Below are 24,718 nucleotides of genomic sequence, written 5' to 3'. Positions count from 1 at the left end.
AGTTCTGCTGAGGGAGGAGGTGGCCCAGCTCCAGGAGGAGGTGCACCTGCTGCGGCAGATGAAGGACATGTTGAGTAAGGACCTGGAGGAGACCCAGGGAGGCTGCTCGGCCGACGTGCTCTCCGCCACCGAGCTCCGTGTGCAGCTGGCCCAGAAAGAGCAGGAGCTCGATCGTGCCAAGGAAGCTTTACAAGGTAAAGACTTCATCTACAAACAGGAAGCTGCTTGTGCCGTTAAAAACAGGAAGATGGTTATGACGATTGTGCTGATAGAGGGAGAGGAGACTGTCCTCAAAGACCATCAGATTATATATTAACACCTTGGTTCATTTTAAAAGCTTCCAAAAAATAGAAATTCAAATACTTTCAATAATGTAGGTGAAATATATGTATATATAATATGTGTAAGTGCCAAAGCGTCTGAAAGACCCAGGAGAATAATAAACCATAAAACTACAACTTTCCTAGTTTTATGGGCCTTTGTTGTGTTGTTATTGTGCCCATCTCTCTTTACTCTTCTCATTTCTTTCCCAACTATTACAGATTTTTGTAAAAGGAAGTGCAGATCATATTGAATAGTGCCGTCCTGTGAATCGGTACCATGTTTGACAGCCACAAAAATCTCCACATCTGTAAATGTACATCCTCCGGTCCTCTTGACGTTCTGAGGGAAAACCTCAGAAACAAAAACACAAACACACATACACACCCACACACACACACACACACACACGCTAATAAGAGTGCCTGTAACAATGTGGTGAATGTTATCCATTAGCTACATTGGGGCCATTAGCATTTGTTTCGCTGGAGAGATGACGGGATCGCGGGGGTGAGAGAGGACACACACACACTTTAAACACCTCTACCACTCCGCTCACTTCGCTCAGTAGCACCACGAAGGAGCGCTGCAGAAATGGCTGCTTTCTACCTTGAGAAAGAAAGATGATGTAATGTCATGAGTGAACTTGGAATGTTAGCGTGCTATAACCACCTCAGATTTGAATCATTTCACTTTTGCTGCACCCATGGCTGACCTATCTCTCGCGCTTCTCAAGGCTCTAAAGCTCGAAAAATTCTCATGATTTGACCATGTGATTAGATCAGAATCCCTGAGAGCCGCGATGCATTTACATGAAGTGGTCTGGACTGCACAGAAATAACACGACGGAGTCTCAAAGATGGGGCCGCTTAGCAGACATAGGTAGAAGCAAATTAGGTTTCAGTATGGGAACTATAAGCTTGGTACATGATTCCTACTAACAACTCAAAGTCAAGCTCCACCGCTTTGATTTGTTTTTAATCTCTTGCAAGTGGCTCGACTCTGTGCAGTATTAAATCACCGGAGAGTCTCTTAAACTTCGACTTGAGAGTTTACTTTGACTTGTCTTTAGTTACTTGAGATTAGACCTGGAATTGGCCCCAAAACATTAGAAAGCAGCCTTGTGAATTAATAATGTGCGTGCTGGAAGGCCTTTATATAAAACCGGTGCGAAAAACGCTCAGAACTTCAGCAGCAGCCTCAGCCCTCCGCCTGGATCTGTTCAGATACAGCAGTGACTGTTGCTTTATCTGCTTGCTGTACAAAAAGGAGATAAACTTACACATCGCCTTCCTGGAAAGAACGTGCAGGGCGAGGTAAGAACCAGAGGAGGTTCACAGATCCTCAGCATTACAGTGAATCATTTTTGGCAATTAATTATTACCCATGAAATGAGTCAAACACATGAGATGCCGTCAGAGGACTGTGTTGGTGTGGCACTTGCGGCCTACGCTTGTTTTAAGAGAAACAAAAAGGCCAGGGCAGAGAAGAATACGGCTCACGTAAAGTAAATACTTACCGCTCCTTCAGCTGGATGCTGGAACAGTCATCCGCATGACTCAGGCCTGGTAATGAAGGCCAGAGCCTCCAAACCCCAGCAGACACTGACAGTCATCAGCAGCTAATGAAAGCTTTATGAAGGAAGGCTTCAGTTGGCTTACAAGGTCCAGAGACGTTAAGCAGGGTGGATCTCGGCCGCAATTAAGCCAGAGTACGTGGGTGGACAACAGGAAATTGGCTGTTGTCGTATTAGAGTTTGGCTCAGCTGGAGAAAGTTTCAGGAAGGAAAAAATTGAACGTTATAACGTTGCTCTTTGAGCTCCTTCATACGAGGACTAGTGCCGATTTACCAGAGATTCTCCTGTGAAGAACAGAATATTTAAAAGTCATTCACAGGTGACTATTAAAGAATTGGGAATCCCTCATCGTTTTGATTTTCATTTTTGGCATGACATGGCCTTGTTGGTTCCAACGTCCTGTTAGTCCATGGTTGTCACACTTCATCTCTAAATGACTCGTTATCATCCACACACGTGTATTCCCACGCACGTATGTAGCTTGTTGATTGTTTATTTCACACTCCCAGCCCATTCCGCCAAATGTATTCTTTGTCCTGCAGATATATTGTGTACGTGGTGAACAGAACCAGCTAAAACTGCAGTCGGTGGATTTACTTGGACAAGGACAGCCACTGCAGTGCAGTGAAATACTCAACTTTATTTTCCAGCACGAGAAAGTCAAGACAAGTCGAGGACGTTCACTGTATATTAATATCTTATTTGGCTTTCACAGGCGGGGACGAAAAAGAAAATAACAGGTACACAGCAACATCACGATATTTTGAACAGAAAAAAAAACTAAAGGTAAATGAAGTCACTCAGGGGAAAGGTGAAGAAGCACAGCACTAAACTGTGAGCAGCTGGTTTTAAGGAAGGTCCACTAAAAAAGGGGCTACTGTACACTACCCACTCAGTGCTGCGCAATAAATAGTCACAGTTTTGCGACCATCTGGTGAAGCTAGTGGAGCATTTAGCAGCTTAAGAGCCAGATAATCCCCTCAGGAGTCGGTAGCGACCAAAAACAGAGCTGGAATTCACCAGGTGAACACGACCGACAACAACACCTCAGCAGGCGTCTGAATATATCATCTTAACATCAAGTTCTTGAAAGGTACTCATGGGTAGTAAATGGCCTTCATTAGTACAGTACAATGCACCAGAGAAGCATTGCCTTCTTCACACTCAGTCACACACTCAAGCACTGGTTGTGGAGGTTGCTGTGCAAGGTGCTAATTCTCTCACCAGGAGCAGTGTGGAGTTCAGTGTGTTGCTCAAGGACACTTGGGGCGTGTTTCCGCTGGCTCACTTCGGCTCGGGTCCGGTCGGTACGGCCCCGTTTCCACTGCAACTCTTAGAACTTCAGAGACTTGATGCGTTTAGCTGTACTTCTGACTTCTACTTTCACATGTTGACCTGTTTTGCCTTTTGGTTTGATATGTTTTAGGCAACAAAGTAATTAAGAAAAAGTCTTCTTTTGTCTGCTGTGGAAAAAGGGTTTATTCAGATTTCAATCCAATCAATCCACATTTGCAGAAGCTTTTTTTTTTCTTCCCTTGTTCAGCATTAATGTAAACACAAAAACACTCAAACAAGCAGGTTGGCAGCACCCAGCAAGGTTAGGAGGACATGTGTGAGGTTTATTATTGTGAAGCAGTGTGTGTGTGTGTGTGTGTGTGTGTGTGTGTGTGTGTGTGTGTGTGCGTGTGCGTGTGTGTGCGTGTGTGTGTGTGTGTGTGTGAGTCTTAGGGTTTTTTCCTTTTTTTCCTAAATTGGATGAAAAAGCAAAAGGCTGGAGTGATGAAGTAGAATGAAAGAAAAGCAACATCCCCTCGGTTGCTCTTTGCCACTTGAGATAATACCTGTTTACTCTTGGAATGGTTCACCGAAGCCGCGCTGCCATTCCGGTGTCTTTCCAGAGGGTGTGCGTCTAAATAACACAGATTTCCTGGGGCCTATGAATACAAAATGGAGAGAGCAGAGAGAGCGGGAAAGAGAAGCACAGAGAGAGTCTGCTTTTCAGGGTTTCTTCTCTGTCCCCTCATCTGCCTTTATTCTGTCTGGTGCCCGTGCTGGTAAAAACGAGTTCATTCCCACTGTGAGTTGGCACGATGAGCACAATAGTAATTGTTAGTCATTTCCATCCTCTCACAGTTGCAGTCACGAGAGCAGCTGTCTGGCAGTCACTTCATTCTCCAAACCTGAAAGTACGATAGCAACCGACTGCCATCTCCAACGTGAAGGTTAAGCAAGAAAATGAACCGCTTTGGTCTCGACAGGTGGAGCGTTCTCAAAGCTGTTTATACATTTACCCGTCTTTCTCATCAAAGTTGTGTTTAATGAATTTTCAAAGTATAGCTGTCCCTCTTTGCTCTTTTTTAATTAGCTATCTCCGTTTTGGCTAATTACTAACACTGAGGGACTCGCAGTCAATCCAGAGAGCAAATGAAAGCAGCAGACAGCTACGTATCATCAAAGCACCGTCTGTCCGCTCTGTTTAGTGTCATTTCACGCTACACCACCGTACTCACACAACACCTCCGTCCTTGACTAACAGCCGCGCTCGCAACAACTGCAACAGTGACTTTTACTTTCACAAACCTTATATTTTTTTGTAAGACTAATTGAATTTTAGGGAAAATTCTTGTGTCTTTCATCAACAGTGATTTATTTCCTCAATGCTGACAGCTGTTGTGTTAAAAACCGGTAATGAGGAGAGTTTTGCTGTTCGTTTTACACCTCAGTATTGTCAAGAGTGAAAACACGTGTTTGGCTCAGATTAGCTCCTAGCGGCAATTAAGGCTAACAGACGTTTTACAAATCAGAATCTTGGAAGCAGCCCATTATTTTCTTTTTTTTTGTCTTTGTTTAAGGGTTGTATTGCTTGTACCTGAAGAATTTGTCTCAGCTTTTTATAGATTCTGGATCCAGTAATGACAGAGACGTGAGGTGCCACGCAACTTCATTCAGGTCCTTTTCACACACAAAATATACAAAAATGAATTTACTAAAACTGAATTTGTCTGTTTCAACTGCATTTTGGCATTCGTTGCAACATAGAAAAGAAACCGCTGCTTGGAGATTTACTCGTATTTTTTTTTCTTTTAGTTTAAATTTAATCATAAGTAATATTTTGATTCTGAAGGTGCAATTCAGTCTGTGCCATAAAAGTTAGCTGTTGAATGAAAGGGGATTTACAGGTGCAGGAATCTATAACCAGGGTCGTGGCTTAGGTTTGTGGATTCTTATTAAATGAACCTGCGCATCTGCTTATCGCCATATGAGCAAATACGTCTGATACAGTATTGGCATCACCTGCCCTGCAATAAGGACCATTTCAAAAGTGCAGCTGTCGACCTCACACAACCCATCGGTGTTTTTACTGAGGCAGTGAGGAGTTGAGCACATTGTGCGGCACTGAGGATTTCATTATTCAGCTGGCAGATTTAAAATCCCAAACCATAAATAATGGACTCTATCGCAGTGAGCCAACACCTCTCTTGTTGGCTCTTTCTCTTTACGTGCAAAGTCATATGGTCAGTTAAATGTTATTTAGCTGCGATGGGATATTAGTAGCACAATAGAAGTATGACACACAGCAGCTCATGCAGGGAAGAAGAAGAGTTTGATTTTATTTCTAACCAAGGCTCTTATCTCTGGAGTTGAATGCACACCCGACACTCAATTACACCGCAATCCACGCGCAGTATTTGGCTTTAATCGTTGCTGAATTCTTATTACCTTTTTCAAATTGTGTACCAGGCAGATGTAACAGGTTTGTTGTTTCTCTCCTCAAAAAGATCTGCATGCCTTGATCAGCTCATATTCTGTCACTTACAGTAGGAACCCCGTGGTGTCATGGTTTACAAGGAAGAAAAGCATCAAAACAGACTGGAAATGTCTCCTCCTGTAGTGTTATTACGCTAAACTCAGAGCTCTGTTTTTATTTGGGACAATATGTGACTTGAATTCATATCTGCGGTGGATCGTTGTTAATGTGTGTGTGTGTGTGGGGGGGGGGGGGTACTTGAGCATAAACTAACCCTACTAAGAAAGAAAACAACAAATGAAACACAGGCAACAGCCAGCAAACAAGAAGACTTTTCCTTCTTCTACAGTGTATTAGGCTGAATTTTAAAAAGCTTCTTTTATGTGAGAGTCATTTGCATCCATGAGAACATCTCCAGGTCATTTCAGAAGAGACCTCTGCCTCAGTACAATACCTGAGCTACATTTCAAACTGTTAAATCTTCTCTTTTTCACCATTTTCTTCGCATGCCATCAACCACACTGCATCACAACCAACAGCAGTAAAGTGGTCGCTGCTGCTGCACAATATAATCTCAATTAGCATAAACCCTGCTAAGTAACAACATCCCTGCTATGTTTAGGGCTGAATGAAATAAATTAGAGGTGAGTCTTTGTAACTGAACTGAGCTACTATATGCTAATACCAGCATGCTAATATGTGCACAATGAAATTAGCATGCTAATCTTGCAGGCGGGTTTACACTTGTTTAGCTTGTTAGCGGGTTAACATTTGGTCTGAACACAACAGACAGCTGAGTTTGATGGCAATTCCTTTGCTTTTACTTATAGTGGAGTCCTAAAAAGTCAAGATATCATCAAAGTCATTAAAGTTCATCTAATGTGTGCATAAATAAAAGAATCCGTCATCGGATCGAACCAAATGATTTTGTAGTTTCTTTTTCAGTGTCAACATCATTGTTGTAGTGGAGGAAAAGTTAGAGTTTCTAACGCATATATGAGCAACCATCGTCTCCTGTGTCCTCTCCTCTCTCTAAACGTACGCCTCATCAGCAGCGTCATTCTTTCATGTTCGATGCAAGACTTCAGAGAAGAAAAAAGCCGGGGTGTACTGTAGCGGTCTATTCTAGCACCAGAGTCGCCGGTTCAAATCCCAGTGTTAGTTCTGAATGGGGTTGGCCACCGTACAGACACAAGCATGAGGGGATGAGTTCTGCTCACAGCACTAGCGCCTCCCCTTGGTCGCGGAGGGCCGGGGGCGGGATCCTCAGGCAGAGCAACGACGGCGACAGCTTGGAGACACTGTGGGGTCATTGTACAATGTACAGTGAAATGGGTTAAGCAACACTGCAGCAGCAGGAATCACACAGCACTGCATCACTGTCAGAAACGTACATAAAGAATGGTTTCCATTGTTTTTTTTTCTTTTTATTTCCTGTGTTTATTTACTCTGTTGTTGTCTTCTGTGTGCGATGAAGCAGCTAAACAGGGCCAGTGAGAGCCAACAGAAACAAATGCAGGTGAACCGAGTGGCATCCTGATGATTCTTATCAGGGGTGTTGAGGGGACAGCCCTAATTCATGTCTGCATGTCATTAGCTTCAGGAGCCCAGGAGAGGCCCCCGGCCCCTGGGGACCCACTGAGGAATCTGTCTTTGCTGTCCGGCAACCAATGAGTCAGCCCTCTCAGCGCAGGCGATCTAAGCTCTCCAGTAGCAAAGCAGCACAGAGGAGCCTGGCAGACAAAGGCTTTTAACACACTGCAGGAGGAGATGCCGCCATTAAAGTACTTAGAAGCACAAGGGCTTTGGTTGCAGAAGAGCTTTTGTGTGATGATCTGAAAGCCACTTAAAACGATTTTAGGGAATGTGTCAGGAGAGAGTGATACAGGCAGGTGGGCAGACGGAACAAAAGTGTGGACATTTGATGGTGAATGTTTGTTTTGGATGTGTCCTGATCTGCTCTTCCACTTCTGAGGCTGTCTGGATGAATTCGTAGGCAGGCATCCATAATGTTGAAAAAACAAAAAGTGTTGAAAAAAACAAAAAATCTAATTCTTCCATACAGAGACCATTTAATTGCAGCCTCTATGATAGCTTCCTCTCCACATCCTCCTGCGCCTCCAAACCCACACACAACAAAACACGTACAAACACACACACGTTCACACACATTCAGCCATTAATGTGACTGTCAGCAGTGGAGGACATGCTACTTCTTCTCTGTCTAACCTAAATTTAAAGGGTTGCATAAAGATAATCTTTATCCATTAAATGCTTCAGTCACAAACGGTATCTAACGTGGTTTTCCATGTGTGAATGGGCCCTTTGACTGAGTCTCAGTGAACGTTGTTCTGTGTCGGTCGGACGGACGCCAGGAGGCTGGATGTGGCCAAACAGTCGCAGGTGCAGGATGTGAAGCAGCAGAAGTGTTTTGGCTCATCTCAAAGATGTCTTTGATTTCACTTCCTGAGGCAGGTGCTGGGTTTCCTGTTTCTCTTGGCCAATGAGGGATGTTTCTTGTCGTCTCTCGCTGGCTAGTTGGCTCGACTAACCCTTTGGCTTGGGGGATTCCACCTCTGAAGAAAAGGAGAGATATGAAAGGAGAGAAACTGTGAAGAGGGGCAACTTGTCCCTCTGAAATGCCACTTTGATTCCACTTCTCTGAGCATGTTTCCCCCGATGCAACTCGTGAACGTCATGTAATTAAGCAGGCTGTGATATAAGTTAAATAAGGACAAGATAAATAAACTGGATTGAGGAAACAAAAAGACAGAGAACACTGCGATGCTGCACTGATGTCAGAGTAAAGGAGACAAAGATGGAGAGACACAGCGTGAATGCATAAAACATAGATAAACAATGTATTGTAATTTTAGACGGATGGCTGAGGGGAAACTCAGATGCAGGTAAAGAAAAAAAAGCCTTGTATGAAATGATGAAAAAAGTAAATCAGAAAAAAAAGGTGTTCTTGGAGGTGATTAGCATCTTCTGAATTAAACAAAAACACTAAACCGTTTTATTTATCATCATGTGTGGGCGGGTATCAGTAGCAGAGAGGTGATTGACAGAAGGGTCGGTGTGTGATTCACTTCTACAACAACGCGCAGTCACATCACATTAGAGCTGCAACAGCAGGAACGTTTCATGCGTTAATAAGAATCCTCATATCTGGAATTGCTTGATAAATTAATCATGAAGACACAGTGACAACCTGGGCTTAAAACACGCACGCACACACACACACGCACACACACACACACACACACACACGCGCACACACAGTAGTGCCAGTCATTAAAACAAGATACTGAATCTATAGGAATGAAAAGCATTTCTCTGTGCATCTTCCCAGCAGCGTGCCGCTTAATCAGGAAGTTCTCAGATCAGACGGCAAACTTCAGAGAGAAACATCTGGAAATGGCTGATTAACTCACAGCCTTTCAATGTAGCTGTTTTTGACACATCTGTTGTCATCGGACAGAAATCAAATCTGTTTGTGTGACCAGTTAAAATATGTTATGAATTACTGTTTAGCCCCCCCCCCCCTCCAAAAAATGTAGCTGTCATAAATAAGTGCCTGTTTACATCACTCTTTAGCAAAATGGAAAAGCAGCATTACTTTTGTTTGGAATCAATTTTAATGCAAACAAATTTTCCTTACAGATTATATAATTTAACCCACCACCAATTAGTTGCTGAACCTATAATCCTGTATAGGAAAATGTCTGATTTTTCACAGTAAACAGATGCTCTGATGCTGGCTTACATGTATACGTGCATACTTAACGAATGTTGCGAAATCTCTGAGGCTAATGCTCTCTCTCTCTCTCTCTCTCTCTCTCTCTCTCTCTCTCTCTCTCTCCCTCCTTCTCCTCTCATTCCTTCCTTCCCAACAGCCATGAAGTCAGACCGCAAGCGTCTGAAGGCGGAAAAAGCCGACCTGGTGAACCAAATGCAGCAGCTTTATGCCACACTGGAGAGCCGGGAGGAACAGCTCCGCGATTTCATACGCAACTACGAGCAGCACAGAAAAGTACACTGCTCACGGTCATGCATACGCTTCTCCTGGTGCTGTGTTGGTTGCAAACAGTTTATATCTAAACCATAATTTGATTTTTATGTGAGCAAGTTGGGTAAATTAGTTGAATTCCTAAGGATGACCCAAGGCTTGAAGACACGACTGAACTGCCTCATCTGCAGACAAACCTTCAGAGTAAAATGAGGAGTATTTTACAGCCAGCGTACTGTATTATTGTGCTAATCAGTCTACTCAGGTGTGGTCTGTTAAAGACATGAACAAATAACCAAACACTTGATGATTCTAGAAGATACTCAGACAACAGCAGATCCACATGGACATGATCTCTGTGACATCACATGTACATGCATTTATTTCAGCCCTCTCTTTCTTTTCTGCTAATCCAGTGATTGGATTGAAATTTTTAAGAGGCGCTATATGAACCAATACATCAGGATCTCTATGTCTGCTAGGAGAGCGAGGACGCAGTGAAGGCACTTGCCAAGGAGAAGGACCTGCTGGAGAGAGAGAAGTGGGACCTACGGCGGCAGACCAAGGAAGCCACGGAGCACACGGGGATGCTGCGCTCTCAGCTGGACCTCAAGGAGAACCGCATCAAGGAGCTGGAGGCGGAACTGGCCATGGTGAGAGAGATGGGGGATGGGCTGGGGTGGGTGGGCGGGTAAGAGAAAGACACTGCGTCCTCTTCATGTTTTCAAGTTTGATATCTGACATATTTAGAATTCATATTTGTGAGTGACATACACGGTCATATACGACATCTGTAAGGCTGTAGAAGAAACACTTAAAATCAGGAATAATGCATTTATTCACTGAACTGTGGCATCAGTTTTGCAGAGTCTGAGAACTGAATATGAAAAATAAAGTGCATAGTCTTGTTTTATACCAGACACCCGCTAAAAAATGTAAATGATCATTTTTGCCACGATCATATATTTTTCAGGTAAATTTAAGCTTTTATTTCTGACCTGTTTGAAAAATTTCTGTCAGTTCTTTTTTCCATCACTTATTATACTTAAAGGTTGTATGGACAAAAATTTGAAGAAAACAAATCATCCAAAAAAAAAAAAAACAACCTTACAGAAATTGTAGAACAGTGCAGAATTGAAGCTGCTCCATACTTAGTGCCACAATAAGGATATTCTATTGCAAGAGGAAGCATTGTGATATATTGTGGTAAATATAGATACACACACACACACACACACACACACACACACATATATGGATATATATTGTCCCTCCCCTATCTATCAGACATGTATCCAGTTGCTGAAACTTCTCACAAAGACGTTGATTCCAAACAACATAGATGGAGAAATGTACTGATTATGCTTTCATGATATTTTGGGTATAAATGGAAATACATCAACCACAGAAAGCCTTTCAGTGTCCAGTATAGACCTCCCTCATGTCTCCAACCCCCCCCCCAGATGAGTAACTGTGTCAATCAGAGAATGGAGTTCCGGGTCTTTGAGCGCCTCATGGACAGGGACTACTCTCCTAGGGTCATAGCGGTAAGATGGGCCCCCACACGCCCAACCACCCACCCCCCTGCCACCCCTCCAGCTGTGACATGTCTTGACCCTCCTGCTCCCTGGACGTCTCTCCTACTTTTGACCTAATTGTCATCTTGGGAAGCCCCTCCTTAGCTGCACGACTAATCCCCAGCTGATCCTAACACTGATCCCCAGGAGCCCGCTGTGATTGATCTGAATGTGACTTAATTGAGTTTGTTTGGTTGGTTTTTTTTTTAGTGCTTGGGGGAGGATACATCAATATTCTGACAACTAATGATGACTCAAAGGGTTGTGACTGTTTTGCATGTCAGCGGTAGTGATTGATGACTGTTTGACCACTGATGGGTTGATTTGCGCCCTTCCGTTTTTTGGCATGATGATTATATTGCCTCTTTAACAGGTTTTATCCAGGTTCGACTTTTCTCCCCAGCCTCCACAAGCACATTTATTCATTAAACAGATAAAAAAAGGACTCATTATGCCTTCTTACCTCCATCTCCACACCTCAAACTCCTCCTTCAGATATTCCATCCATTTTTATTCAACAGGAAAATGAGTAAAGCACAATTTTGCACAACATAACAACCACATTAGGAGCCCAAGGGAGGACCAAGAGCGTTTTTCTAGGCCCGGCATGTACGCGTGTGCACATACATGCGTGCATAAATTTTTTTAAAAAATGAAAGAAATATGTTTGTCATGTGCTCTGACTCTTCACTGTCCGCTTCCTTAAGGCTAAACAGTCGCTAGCCACGCTGACCAAGGACGTTCCCAAACGTCACTCTCTGGCCATGCCCACGGAAACGGTTGTCAATGGCAACAACCAGGAGTGGGTGATGCAGGCTGACCTTCCTCTCACCGCTGCCATCAGACAGAGTCAGCAGACCCTGTATGTTCACACAGGGCATCCAACTGACCGACAAGGTAGGACCGCACATCAGAGTGATATTAACCGCCATTCGCCCTCTGCATGTCCACCGGCTTCCCTCGCCATCTTCTCGGTATGAACATACGTTTGGCCACCAATGATGCTCCAGTTGTGACATTTCATGCGCTTTGTGTAGCAGTTACAGCTACCATTTGTCTTTGCCTCACACACAAAAAATATTTTAAAAAACCAAAAAGCTTCTGAGGATGGTGACAGCTGAGCTAAAATTAGATGTTTGTGTGGAATGTTTCAGTATATTTTATAATAGCTTGTCCTAGTTATGTTACTCCACAACTGTCACACCTTCCCATTCTACATGCAAACACTGAACTTTGCAGCAAGCCTGATGCCAAAACATCGACCGCCACATGGGTGGTTGACACGCTTCAGCCGCCTCTGACGTTGACACTTCATGTGGGTGAAAAACACAAGCAAGTTGCAGCGAACTGAGTGGGAAAAAAAACAACTTGTTATTGTCACAATTCAAGATTGATGATCAAAATACACAAGGATTATGAATATTCGGAAAGACAGGCAATGATAGCACTCATTTAATGCTGAAATACTGCGGCCAACTCAGGATCAGCCTTCATCTGGACCTCCAGCTTGAAATAAACATAATCCACCTGGATGACTGGCGCCTCCCACTCTGAGAAGAAAGTTTTACACCCTGGAGTCCATCTCAACCCCCTTTGTGAAACAAGTTGCTGACTAATTGGGCACATCTGGAGGAAGACGCAGCTAAAGAGGACAAACGAGGAAAACGTGTGAACAGTCACAAACCCCTAGTTTGCTAAGCAATTGTTTGTACTGTATGTATCCGTCTGACTGGTGCATACACACCCGCTCCAGCTTTGTGAAGCTGTTTCAACTGTTGCCTAGCAACTGCAGATGATTGCAAGTAATTTCAGCCTTTTGGTTCAGTGTTTTACTGAATATTAATATATATATATGTATATATATATATGTATATATATATATATATATATATATATACACATATATACATATATACACACGTATATAAATATATATATGTATATATATTTATACATATATATACAGCATATACATATATACATATATGTATCTGTCTCAATACATATAGATAAATACATACATATATGTATGTATATGTATAGATATACATATTCATATGTATCGATAGATAGATAGATAGACAGACAGACAGACAGACAGACAGACAGACAGACAGACAGACAGACAGATAGATAGATAGATAGATAGATAGATAGATAGATAGACAGATAGAGGTAGGAGGTTTAGATTGTCCCTGTAAGCATCGGTGCCCAAACACACCCGTAGAAAAGCCTTTTCTTTGTGTCCCGTCTAGTGGCTGCTGTACGGGTGAGCCCGTGCCACTCACGTCAGCCCTCCATCATCTCTGATGCCTCGGCGGTGGAGGGAGACCGGTCATCCACGCCCAGTGACATCAACTCACCACGTCATCGGACTCACTCTCTCTGCAATGTAAGATCTGCCCCCCACCATCACGTATTCGCCTCCTTTGTTGTCCCTGCTGTCTGGCCGCTGTCCTTTGCTGCCGCCATCGTTCTGGCTGAATTCATTTTGCCACGGATAGTATGTCGTGTCCTCACTCTGCAGCTGTGACTTGTATTCATGCCTGGCAGCATGTCAAGTGTGACTTCCCTCTTTTGTGTTGTGATTTGCGTCTCTTTTGGTCAACTCTATACCACTTTCACCGTCTTTTCTTTACCTCCTCTGCCCCCCCCCCCCCAGTCCCTAGAAGACCTGGAGGTGGCGAAGTGTAAGAAGAAGAAAGAGAAAATGGGACTGGGCTCCTTGTCACGTGTCTTTGCCCGGGGAAAGCAACGCAAGTCCCTTGACCCTGGTTTGTTTGATGGTACTGCAACACCTGATTATTACATAGAAGAAGATGCAGACTGGTAAAGCACACATGTCAAACCACTCGGAGAGCCTTTGTGGCAAATATCAGAAGACAGCATTAAGCTGAAGAGCACGATGAGTGTGTATGTGTGTGTGTGTGTGTGAGAGAGAGAGAGAGAGGGAGAGGGTGGGTATATGTGTGCGTATAGAAATAATAACGCGTGCCTGTGCAGTCTCACATGCATGCATATTTATGTGTGTGAGAGCGTGTGCATGTGTGTGTCACCCATGGTCGGAGGCCGGAGGTGCGTGTGGCTTGGCTGAAGTTGAAAACCTTAACGAGCAAATTGCACCTGTATGTATGTACAGTCTGTAAATAGAGTGACACAGCGACCATGTGGACATGTTCTCTTGTATCTGCCCTTCAAAACGCCTGTTATTGGATCTTTCAATTGTTCTTTACATTTTGACTTTTTGTTTTCACTCAACTGGAAACTTGAAGGACTGCTGTACCTGTAAATAACAACAGTTGATGTGCACTTTGTGCGTGTAAATGTCTCCTTGTCCTGAATGCTTTTTTTTTGTTTTGTTTTTGGGTTTTTTTGTGTTAATTTTCACATGTACACCCCTCCTCTGACTACCTTCTTAACTTGAACTCCTCCCTGTTTATTGTCCTGCTTGGTCCATTCCTCTCCCTTCACACTGCCATGATGAGAACAGTTTCCTGTAGGCAACATGCAGACTCCTCAAATCCCCCTTCAATTCGGTTCAACATCCCAACCTACAAGAGCCAAGAAAACTGCAGAAAAACCTCTAGATATATACAAATATATATATATGTATATATATATATATGTATATATATATATATATATATATATATATATATATAAACATATATATATGTATATATATATATATACATATATATATTTATTTTGGCTGCTAAACAAGGACTGAACTCTTTCTGCTGTTCTACAGCAACATGAAGCCAAACAGGAAATGTAAGAAATGTGTTTTCTATCTGCTGAGATAGAAGGTATGTGACAAAGGTACATGTGTGACATGCATGAACATAGTCCCGGTCCCCACATGCATGGTGAACAAATCCTACTAAACAGATATGTCTTTTTCTGGGTATGCTGTCAAAAAAAAAAAAAAAAGAAAAAAAAAAAAAGAGAGGTCAGTTACTGATTTCATGTTTATTCACAATTTCCTCCATTTCAAATGATCATGTTTGAAAACCTATTCAAAGGTCGAACATCCCCAGCTAAACATAGAAGGTTTTAATCTGCACCTACAGGGATTTTTATGCAAAATAACATTTGAAATATTAAAGGTCAGCAAAAGTCAACGATAAAAAAACAAAAACAGCGCTGCTTTTTGAATGATTAAATAACTGTTCCGCTCATGACCATTTTTAGAAGCTTCTTATCTTATTAAAGCATCGGTAATTTGGGGAGTAGAATTATTATAAAAGTTCCACTATTAAGACAAAATTAGTGATAACACTCACTAGATATTAGACTAAAGGTCGAGACATTTTAATCCTCAAGTCCAGCAAATCACAGCGTCGTTTTGAGAGGCCTCAGCGGAGCAGCGCACGTGAACGAACACAACGGCGAGTGCCAACTTCTGAGGTTAGAGCTCCGATTTAAGCGAGCTAATCAAAGAGAGGCACATGCACACCTTCTCTCCTGACCCCACGAACTCGCCAAAACATTCTGATGCAGAGTTCAGGTCACTGCTGAAAAAAAGCAATTAACTCTGTTGCGAAAGGTTAATAGCGTTCCTTCAAGCAAAAGAATTACATAGACATTGGATTATTTTCAACCCTTTCTCTGGATTGAGCCGGAGTCTGCACAGCCCCCCCAGGAAATCTTTTCTCTGGCTGATGTTAAACTAACACACTGGGTTATTTGTCAGTTTCACCTGAACCACGACAGACTCACGGATTATTGCACTGGAGGCTGTATTTAACCGCGGAGCTTGTCAAAGGCAGCGTCCGTGTGGAAGCAGCGAGGGCGATTAGCTCAACCTGCAGATGTTGGATCTCGAGGTGAATTCAAAGAGATGTCGTCATGTATGTGTAAGAAACAGCTCAGCTCGCTTATTTCATTAAACATGTAATGGAATATATTCAATATTTTTTCATTTAAACAACTTTTATGATGCAACCGCACTGCTGATGATTAAAAAAAAACAAAAAATCAATTATCAAATGAAAAATATTGTATCTTTTTTTTTTTTTTTTTTTTTTTTTTTAGCCGCGGCCTCCCTTGTTTTTGGTTTTTGTTTTTATTTTCCCACAAAATATTTTACATTTTGTAAATGAGATGACATTACAGAAATGAAATTAAAATTATTATTATTATTATTATTATTATTATTATTATTATTGAAGAGTTTTATTTAAAGTCCAACATGTAGGCCTCAGTTGAGGACTTCTATTGTGAGGTCCTGAGATGTTTAGAAGTGGATCGTAGTGAACTTTTAAAGGCATGGTTAAAAAGAAAAAAAACTAAGAATTAAATGAGAAAATTAAGATTATTTTAAAATAAAATAAATAACGTTGAATATCCATGTGGCTGTCCTCTCTTTCCCTGTGTTAATATTTGTGTGCGCGTGCGTGCGTGCGTGCGTGTGTGTGTGTCTGTGTTCATTTGTGGTGTATGGCTCTAATCCTGCTGGGGGGGGCTGCCATTTTTAACATATGTGTAAGCTTCCCTCAGCCCTGCGAGTCCATCTGTGAGAGGACTGCATCTCAAAAGCTTCCAAATGGCCTCCTTTCCTCTCGTTCACGATTTTAACTCCTTACTCACTCTGAAAAACAAGAATTCCTCCTCTGTGCCTCTGAAATCACTGATCAGAGACTGGATGGAAAGGAGGCCATGTCAGGTGTTTGTTTTTGTTCTTTTGTAACAGAACTCATGTGTGTCAGCACACGGTGTCAGTAATGCTCTGCTTTTGATTTGACCCCTGACCTCTAACACTCACCCCTCTTGTCTGACCTCCATCGGACTCTCAACACAGTGAGATGAACCCCCCTCCCCCCTCCACACCCCCACCCAGAAGTAATCGCTCATACTCAAAAGGTACACCACTTCCAATTGCTTTAACCGTGAGCTGTGCTGGGTTCCAAACTGTGTTTGAAGGTGTCTTCTAACTCTCTGAAACCTCCCAGAGGAACTGGATTTAGCACTTCTTCAAGTTGAATCTCGTTCTTTTTCATTCGTTCTGTTTTTTAATGAGTGCATACAAAAAAAAAAAAATGCTTTCAAGGCAACAGCTTGTTCTCGCACATTGGCCTTAATACAGCAAAACCTGCAGTAAAGCCCCTACCCCGAAAGTTCCAGGACATATTCCTGGAAGACAGACTCTAAATGGACTTCTCACATTAATCTGATACCTCGACAACAATGTGTTCAGCATAAAAAAGGGAAATGCACTTATTATCTTCGTCAGCGAGTTAGATAGGGAAATGAAACTCATTCTCATTTCTGGATGCAAAAATATGAAGCTACAACCAGCAGCTGGCTGCCTTAGAACAGACTAACACACACGCACACACACGCACACACGTTAGAACGAGGTATAGATATTTCCATCTTTCTACAGTTTTATTTACTCATAGATGTTTTATCCAAAAAAAAGAGAGGAAAAATAAACCCCGCAAGCTTCAGTAGGGAAGGAGCCAACACTGAATACGAGCAAATCACTGCCTGTAAGAATCCACCAGCTAAATCGATCTGAACATGATGATTCTTCAGCTGTAACTTGGATTCCTGGGCAAGCCTTTTTTACCCCCCCCCCCCCCCAGACAAATTAAAACCGCTGTAACAAAATTTTCACACCCTCGAAACAGTTTCAGTACATGAATTCGACACCTAGAATCGGAGGAATCGAAACGTCCCCGTGGCAGCTTCATCCAAACTATTTCGGGCTCATTCGAGCGCTCCGGCAGCCTCTTTTGCTTTCAAAGCTTCAACATGAACAAAAAAAAAACAAAAACATTTTAAATCACAATTTGGAAATTTCCTCCCGTACTGAGTTTTGCTATTGAATGACAAATCATCTCTCAATACCTGAAGCGATACGCCTGGTGCCATAAAAATTCAAAGATTTAGTGTTAAAAAAAAAAAATCCTGATCTGTTCAACTGTAAAACATCTTTGGCTGCCAACGCTTGTTTGTCAGTTCAAAAGGGAGAACAATTCATCAGTATTTGAAAAATCTAAGCTGACCCCTGGCCGCAGTTGAAAGTTTCACTCCCGGGGGGGGGTTTTAAAAAGGCAGTCAGCCCCTCTAGACCCAACTGTCAGGTCACAGAGAAACCAGAACCTTTCCCCAGGATGGATCCTCTCTCCACTCTTAAAGTGACATGCCTTTTTTTTTCTTCCTAGGTGAACATGAGAAGCAGATCTTGTGTCTGGTCAGGAGTGTATTTCTGAAGGAAAAGCAGATTTATTCAGCTTAATATAAAATGCTCTCACAGGGGCACTTAGACGTGCACTTTGAGTTTATGCGTTGCTCTTAGGAGAGCACATAAAAGCATTCAGCTTGAAATGAATTACTCAAGTCAAGTTTAATAAAGATCTGTTTATTCAGACTTGACAATCAGTCAGTTGTGAATTTCTTTCCACACAGTCCACACATTGGTGCAGTCGGGGGGTTCCATTTACTGTCTGCCGGAGACACAAAATACAAAGATCTGATAGGTTTATTGTTCCTCCTGTTTTAGGATAAACAGCTGCGACTGACATTTGTGATGAAAGAGATGGCGAGTCGGGGGTCCACCGACTTAGACATGCGTTTAGGGCTGCAATTAAAAGCTTCTTTTTTTTTTTTTTGGAATCATCCATTATCCACCAATCATTTCCGTGATTTATTTACTCATCGTTTTGTCTAAAAATGTGGAAAATGTTTTGAAAAATGCCCATCCCAACCTCCGAGAGCCCACTGTTCAAACAGTCCGAAACCTTAAGAGTCTTTATTTTTCCTTTATGAATACCTTTACATTTTTTTTTTATACTTAGGATTTTGGAACCGGCAAATGTTTGAAAACCATCAAAATAGTTTGTGATTTTTCTTCATTGATTGACAAATTGATGAAAAGTTGCAGCTCTACATGCATTCTGTGACCGTCCTTTACATATGAATAAACCTCCAGGGTGTTTTTCCCTAAAATCCATCATCTTCCCAGGAGTTCATACACACAGTCAAACCATAGAAGAATGTAGCATGCGTTATTATTATAATTATTATTATTGTAATTGTTATTGTTATTATTATTAATTCTCAGGACTGCATCAGGAGCAGTGCAGCCTTTGCCCTGATGTGGTGGTTTCAGAAAGCATCGCCCCACGATGGCTCAGAGCTCAAGCAGACCAGCATCACTTCACATGTACTTGACATGAGAAATCTAATAATAGGTTGATGCTACACTGCCATCTGATGGTCAAGGTGGTGAATTGTCTGTCAAAATTCAAAATTTGAAGAAAGTGAAGTGTTCTCCCTTGTTTTCCCTCTAGACATTGACATCATAGAGACAAATAAATAGTTATATTTAGAAACACAACAGGTAAGGATTACAAGACTATGAAAGGAGATTAAGAGCAATTTATAGGATTGGAATGAATCCGAACATCCATAAATGTTCTAATTGCAGCTCCCAGTCTAACGGGCTTGTTGAGTTGTTGCTAAGAGGTAGTATCATTGTCAGGCAGCCATTATCCCAGGATGGTGTTAAGACTCTCTTTGAGCTGCTGCTGCTGCTGCTGCTGCTGCTGCTGCTGCTTCATGTTGTTGTTTTGCGGTTGTCATTAAATTGGATTTAACCTTTTGTTATCTCATTGCTCACGACACCCGCTACCACCTCTGCCTTCACTCTCACTCGCTCGTCAACTACATCACCCACATGTCCCCCCACCCCCCACCCCACTCACCCACCCCAGACTCAGATAGCCTCGCCAGCCCCACCCGCCACAGCCTCAGCCTATCAGACGGGTCGGAGGACCAGCTGGACCGCCTTCAGCAGGTTGAGTTGGCCAGGATGACGCCCATGTCGCAGTGGAGGGCAGGAACGGTGCAGGCCTGGCTGGAGGTGGTCATGGCCATGCCCATGTACATCCGCACCTGCTCGGAGAACGTCAAGAGTGGCAAGGTGGGATGAAAGACCGCTGATGTGATGCAGGTCGAACGTAACTTTAAAACACTTGAGTTTTCTCTCTCGTGTGTGTGTGTGTGGGTGTGTGTGTGTGTGTGTGTGTGTTTGTGTGTGAGTGAGGTTTTAGCTGCAGTTGCCTCTAACAGTTCCATTTTGCAGGTGTTACTGGGGCTTACAGATGAAGACCTGGAGCTGGGTTTAGGTGTCAGCAGTTTAATGCATCGTCGTAAACTGCGGCTGGCCATCGAGGATTACAGGGATGCTGAGAATGGTAGAGGGTGAGAAACTCTTCAGTAAATGTTGCATTTAATGGCAGAGGGACAGAGCCATCTGTTGGTGGGTCATAGTATAGATGCAGTCCCTATATTTAACACTTAAGAGCAGGATACAGATATTTAATGGGAGCATAAAATACTGCAAAGCTGCAGATACAAGTACAGTACTCGTCAGAAATGAGTGTTTAGTATTGCCTTAGTTTTATTCAGCTAGAATTCATGAATGAGTTAAATTTTTGACTAAGACATAAATTCTTTAAAGTACTGGCAGCTACATCCTAGTGCTGCAGTCATTTATCGTGCTGTAGTGAAATCTATGAACTGTAGGATCATAAAGATGCATAATATTAGCATTAAAATACAGAAAAGTCCCACACACGAATTAAAAATAAAAGAATTCCTTGAACAGATCTTGTAAATTCTGATCAGGAGGGTTTTTCCTCTCCCCTCGTGGTATTTAGTCATCTAAATACGTTTATCTTCCCTAAAGTTTAGCCTTTCGACCTCTCGTCCTTCAAATGTGCTGAGAGGTCAAACTACTGCATTATGGAGATATGACATCATCAAGTCTGGATTTAGTTCTGTATCCAAAAATCTAATCAGTCACTTCTCCGCCTAACGTCTACCATCCTGCAACAGCTCTTTGAAAACTGACAGAAAGACAGACAGACAGGCAGGCAGGCAGACAGGCAGGCAGACAGGCAGGCAGACAGACTCCAGCAATCACATTACCTTCTTCGAATACTCTGCAGCCGTGTGTGTTTCTAGCATCAGGGTTTCTCTGGAACCTTCTCACATGCAGTGGATTGTTTTCTTTGGAGCTGCTGTGTTGGCAGCGAGCTCTGCTGGCTTTCCAATGAAGCAGGGACATCTTCTGTTGATGTTGTTTTCCAAAAGCGTGAGCACCATTAATAACATTCCATTAATCGCATTGTTTAGCAGCCCAAAATGATCTGCATAGCTGGACACCGCTAACTGTAAGTGATAAGTTTCATTCAGGCTCAGTCACGGTTTAAAACACTCCCCAAAGGTTCTTAGGAATACATTTGTTCTTACACACTTGGAGGCTTTTTTTAACCCTCAGTTTAGTCTTACAGACGGGAAGCACAGCCTGATAGTAGTTGCGACTTCTTGGTGTCTGGTTCTTTTCAGTGTGTCTGTAAGACTAAGCTGAGGTTTTAAATAAAATCCTAACTAGAGTAAGAACAAATTTGATGGGAGGATATTATCATGAATGAGACCCATTGTTTCTCTCCGCAGGCTGTCTAAGGCTGCAGATATGGACCACCACTGGGTGGCCAAGGCCTGGCTAAGCGATGTGGGCTTGCCTCAGTACTCCCAGGCATTTCACACCCACTTGGTTGATGGGCGCATGCTGAACTCTCTGACCCGTCGTGACCTCGAACGCCACCTTAACGTTACTAAGAAGTTCCACCAGGTCAGCCTGCTGCTGGGCATTGAACTGCTGAACTCACTCAATTTTGACAAGGACGTAAGTGAGAACACGCACAACCGACGCGCAGTCATACACAGTTTTACTCGAGTGGCAGGTAAAAATAGAGCTGCTCAGTTGAGTGAAAAGTGTTTATTGAAATGGCTTCCAGGCACTCCAGGCTCGCCGGGTACAGTGTGAGCACCAGAATGTGGATCCATTGGTATGGACTTCTCACCGAGTCATCAAATGGATTAAAGATATTGACCTCAAGGTGGGAACAGACAGGGAGAGTGTAAAACACACAGTTAAGAGAGACAGACAAGTTTTGTTGCAAAACCTGCTACATTTCAATATAATAAGGAACTGTGTGTATGAAAAATGAATAATAAAAATGTATTGTGCATGATAGAGGCACTATTATGTGGTATTGTGAGTCATGCTATCTTCACTCAGTGCCCCCTATCATCGGAGTGATGAAACACTTTTGTCACTGCCGATCTTGGCCGTGACTGAATGATTACAAAAGCGCTCTGATAGCAATGATGATGTTGCAATATGAATGTCCCAGTCGATGCCGCGTAACGCCTTGGCATTCAGAAACACATTTCCATTATGAGGCATGACCACAGTCAGGGCGTGTAGAGATAAATCTGTCTGCATCCGGTGAATATCCGCAGGAGCTTGAATTTATCCTGTTATTAAAACAGCGACACACAAATCAACACGTTCTTTGTCACAGAGCAAATATGAAATCATCTTTTTGTCCTTCAGATGAGATTTAATGGTAAATGGTAAATAATTCACTCCCTTTCTCCATCCACTTGGCCAGGAGTTTGCTGAAAACCTTCTCAGCAGTGGCGTTCATGGAGCTGTCATGGTATTGGACTCGACTTTTAATACTGACACCATGGCAACAGCACTAGGGATCCCCAACAGCAAGCATATGGTTCGGCGACACCTTGTTGAGGAGATGAAAACCCTGATTGGCCCAGCCAGGTGAGTGGAGACAGCCAATACGGATCCCAACAGAAGCGTTCCATTAGGAGAAACTGTCCTTCGTGTTAAACATCTACGGTATATTTTTATTTTAAATGTTTCTGTACCTTCCCATGCTCCCTGCAGGGCAGAAGCCAAACAGGACTTTGAGCGTTTAGGTCTGGGAACGCCACCAACCCTTCTTCGCCAGCACTCCCTGGGCAGGACGCCCAGCTCTCCCAACCGACACACGGATGACGAGGGCTCGCTGAGAAGGAGGGCTGTCAAGGTAGGGAAACTATTACCAGGCAGGAAGTTATCAGGAGCTGTTTCTCTCAATTGTTGCTCATGTTTAGATGTGAGATTTAAAATCAGGCTTTGATACTGCAAATATAGCCAAGCAACAGTCAGACAACTTGTGAGGCAGCAGGAGGGACACCTAAATTCATCATAATGAATGTGTGTTTTGTTTTAGCCTCCAGCAGGCTTCAGCCCTAAAGCCCGCAGTGGGCGGGACTTGAGTTGCCATAGCAGCTATGGCTCCCTACCTCGGGATGTCAGAGACCAGACACCACCCAGACCTGAGGGGAGCCCAATACGCGGCTACGCCAGCATCGAGGTCACCAATGTGTGAGGTCATCTTCATCCTCGCCATGTCACGGACGTTTGTCATACATGTGCACCTGAACACGCAACGGGTGTTTTTCTAAAGATGAGCCTTTACAGGACAGATTGCACTTTGTTAAAGGGACTTTTTTTTTTTTTTTTTGGATTTAAAGAAGGTCAGAGTCATTGAGGGCAGGTGGTATTTTGATGATTTTAAGGGCAATAATTTTATTCCCCAACACCAGAGATGAAGGACTCAAGCTTAATGGTTATTTTTGTATTTGTTGTATGAATGTCTTGGGTTTTTTTTTGTGTTTTTTTTGTGAAATAGTATATGACTTCTCCATTTTCTTTGCTGACGAGTCTCTGCTTATAAGCTGTTTCTCTGAAAGACAGAGATATGATAGAGAGATATGTATTATATACAGGGTACAGGATAAAAAAAAAAGTTTGTGTAAATTCTTCTTGTTTGATTCTTTAAATTTCTCCTCTTTGTGATGCTAAGAACTAATAACAAAAAAGACTTGAACTGTTAATTTCTACATTATATGTTTGTCATATTTCATCTTGCACATTTACACTGCTGTGTCTAAACAAATGTAGCACCCTCTTAAGATATTTTATACTGTGCAGTGAACAATATTTGAACGACAAAAAAAAGAAAGAAAAAAACCCCTCCCTGGTAGCCTACAGGTGAGAACGTGTGAAATCGCAAATATGTGGAAAAGTGAGTTTTCCTTTTACTTAAATAAAGATGATGTGTTAAATATGATTGTCGCACTCATTTTCAGAAGGAAGTTAAACAGAGGTAGTGCAGGTGACGCTGCTGGAGATGCATGCCTCCTTAAATGTTTTGAGTTGAGCGAGTTAAAAGAGACACACCAGGTTTTTTTTTTAATCATAAATCCTCCTCGGAGCCAGACAAAAAGATAGATACCCTGCTCTCCTCTGTGTGCGCAGTAGGGGTGAGCTGAAACCCACATAGATTGGCTTACTGCTAGCTAGCTTCGCACAATGAATGGTAATGGATGGACATGTTAGCATAGCTGTCCTGCCTATTCAGCCTCCTGTGAGAGATAGAATCTATCGAATAAAGCAGATGAGTGTTGGAAGCAGTCGTGTGAAAGTGGGCAGAATGCCAGGGGGGATTGTGGGTGTTGAAGTTTAATGCTATGCTACATTTAGGCAGGGTTTGGCAAATACAGTAGGGTCCAGTATATAAACCTGCAAGTGCTTGAGAAACATCACGGTATCATCATG

At 42.7% G+C, this 24,718-nt stretch overlaps 1 protein-coding gene across 4 annotated transcripts in view; it reads left to right on the top strand.

Annotated features, from left to right (window-relative positions):
• Positions 1-24,231, top strand: part of kazna (kazrin, periplakin interacting protein a) — a 173,210-nt gene extending 148,979 nt beyond the window's left edge. For 3 of the 4 annotated variants that reach the window (XM_086214427.1, XM_086214429.1, XM_086214430.1), the window contains 14 exons: positions 3-194; positions 9,543-9,679; positions 10,138-10,308; positions 11,119-11,202; positions 11,940-12,129; positions 13,488-13,624; positions 13,895-14,018; positions 19,956-20,164; positions 20,327-20,445; positions 21,703-21,934; positions 22,047-22,148; positions 22,707-22,873; positions 23,000-23,141; positions 23,328-24,231. In XM_086214427.1, coding sequence (XP_086070553.1) covers positions 3-194; positions 9,543-9,679; positions 10,138-10,308; positions 11,119-11,202; positions 11,940-12,129; positions 13,488-13,624; positions 13,895-14,018; positions 19,956-20,164; positions 20,327-20,445; positions 21,703-21,934; positions 22,047-22,148; positions 22,707-22,873; positions 23,000-23,141; positions 23,328-23,486 — 2,165 coding nt within the window. In that variant the 3' untranslated portion in view covers positions 23,487-24,231. The remainder of the gene's footprint in view (positions 1-2; positions 195-9,542; positions 9,680-10,137; positions 10,309-11,118; positions 11,203-11,939; positions 12,130-13,487; positions 13,625-13,894; positions 14,019-19,955; positions 20,165-20,326; positions 20,446-21,702; positions 21,935-22,046; positions 22,149-22,706; positions 22,874-22,999; positions 23,142-23,327) is intronic. The other variant, XM_086214428.1, reaches the window with a different exon arrangement.
• Positions 24,232-24,718: the final 487 nt, after the last annotated feature.

Source organism: Aulostomus chinensis, chromosome 9 (assembly GCF_037954235.1).
Source record: "Aulostomus chinensis isolate RoL2024-O1b breed Wild chromosome 9, RoL_Achi_v1.0, whole genome shotgun sequence".
In the NCBI taxonomy this organism is placed as follows: domain Eukaryota; kingdom Metazoa; phylum Chordata; class Actinopteri; order Syngnathiformes; family Aulostomidae; genus Aulostomus; species Aulostomus chinensis.
This window is presented reverse-complemented; position numbering and strand designations above follow the sequence as displayed.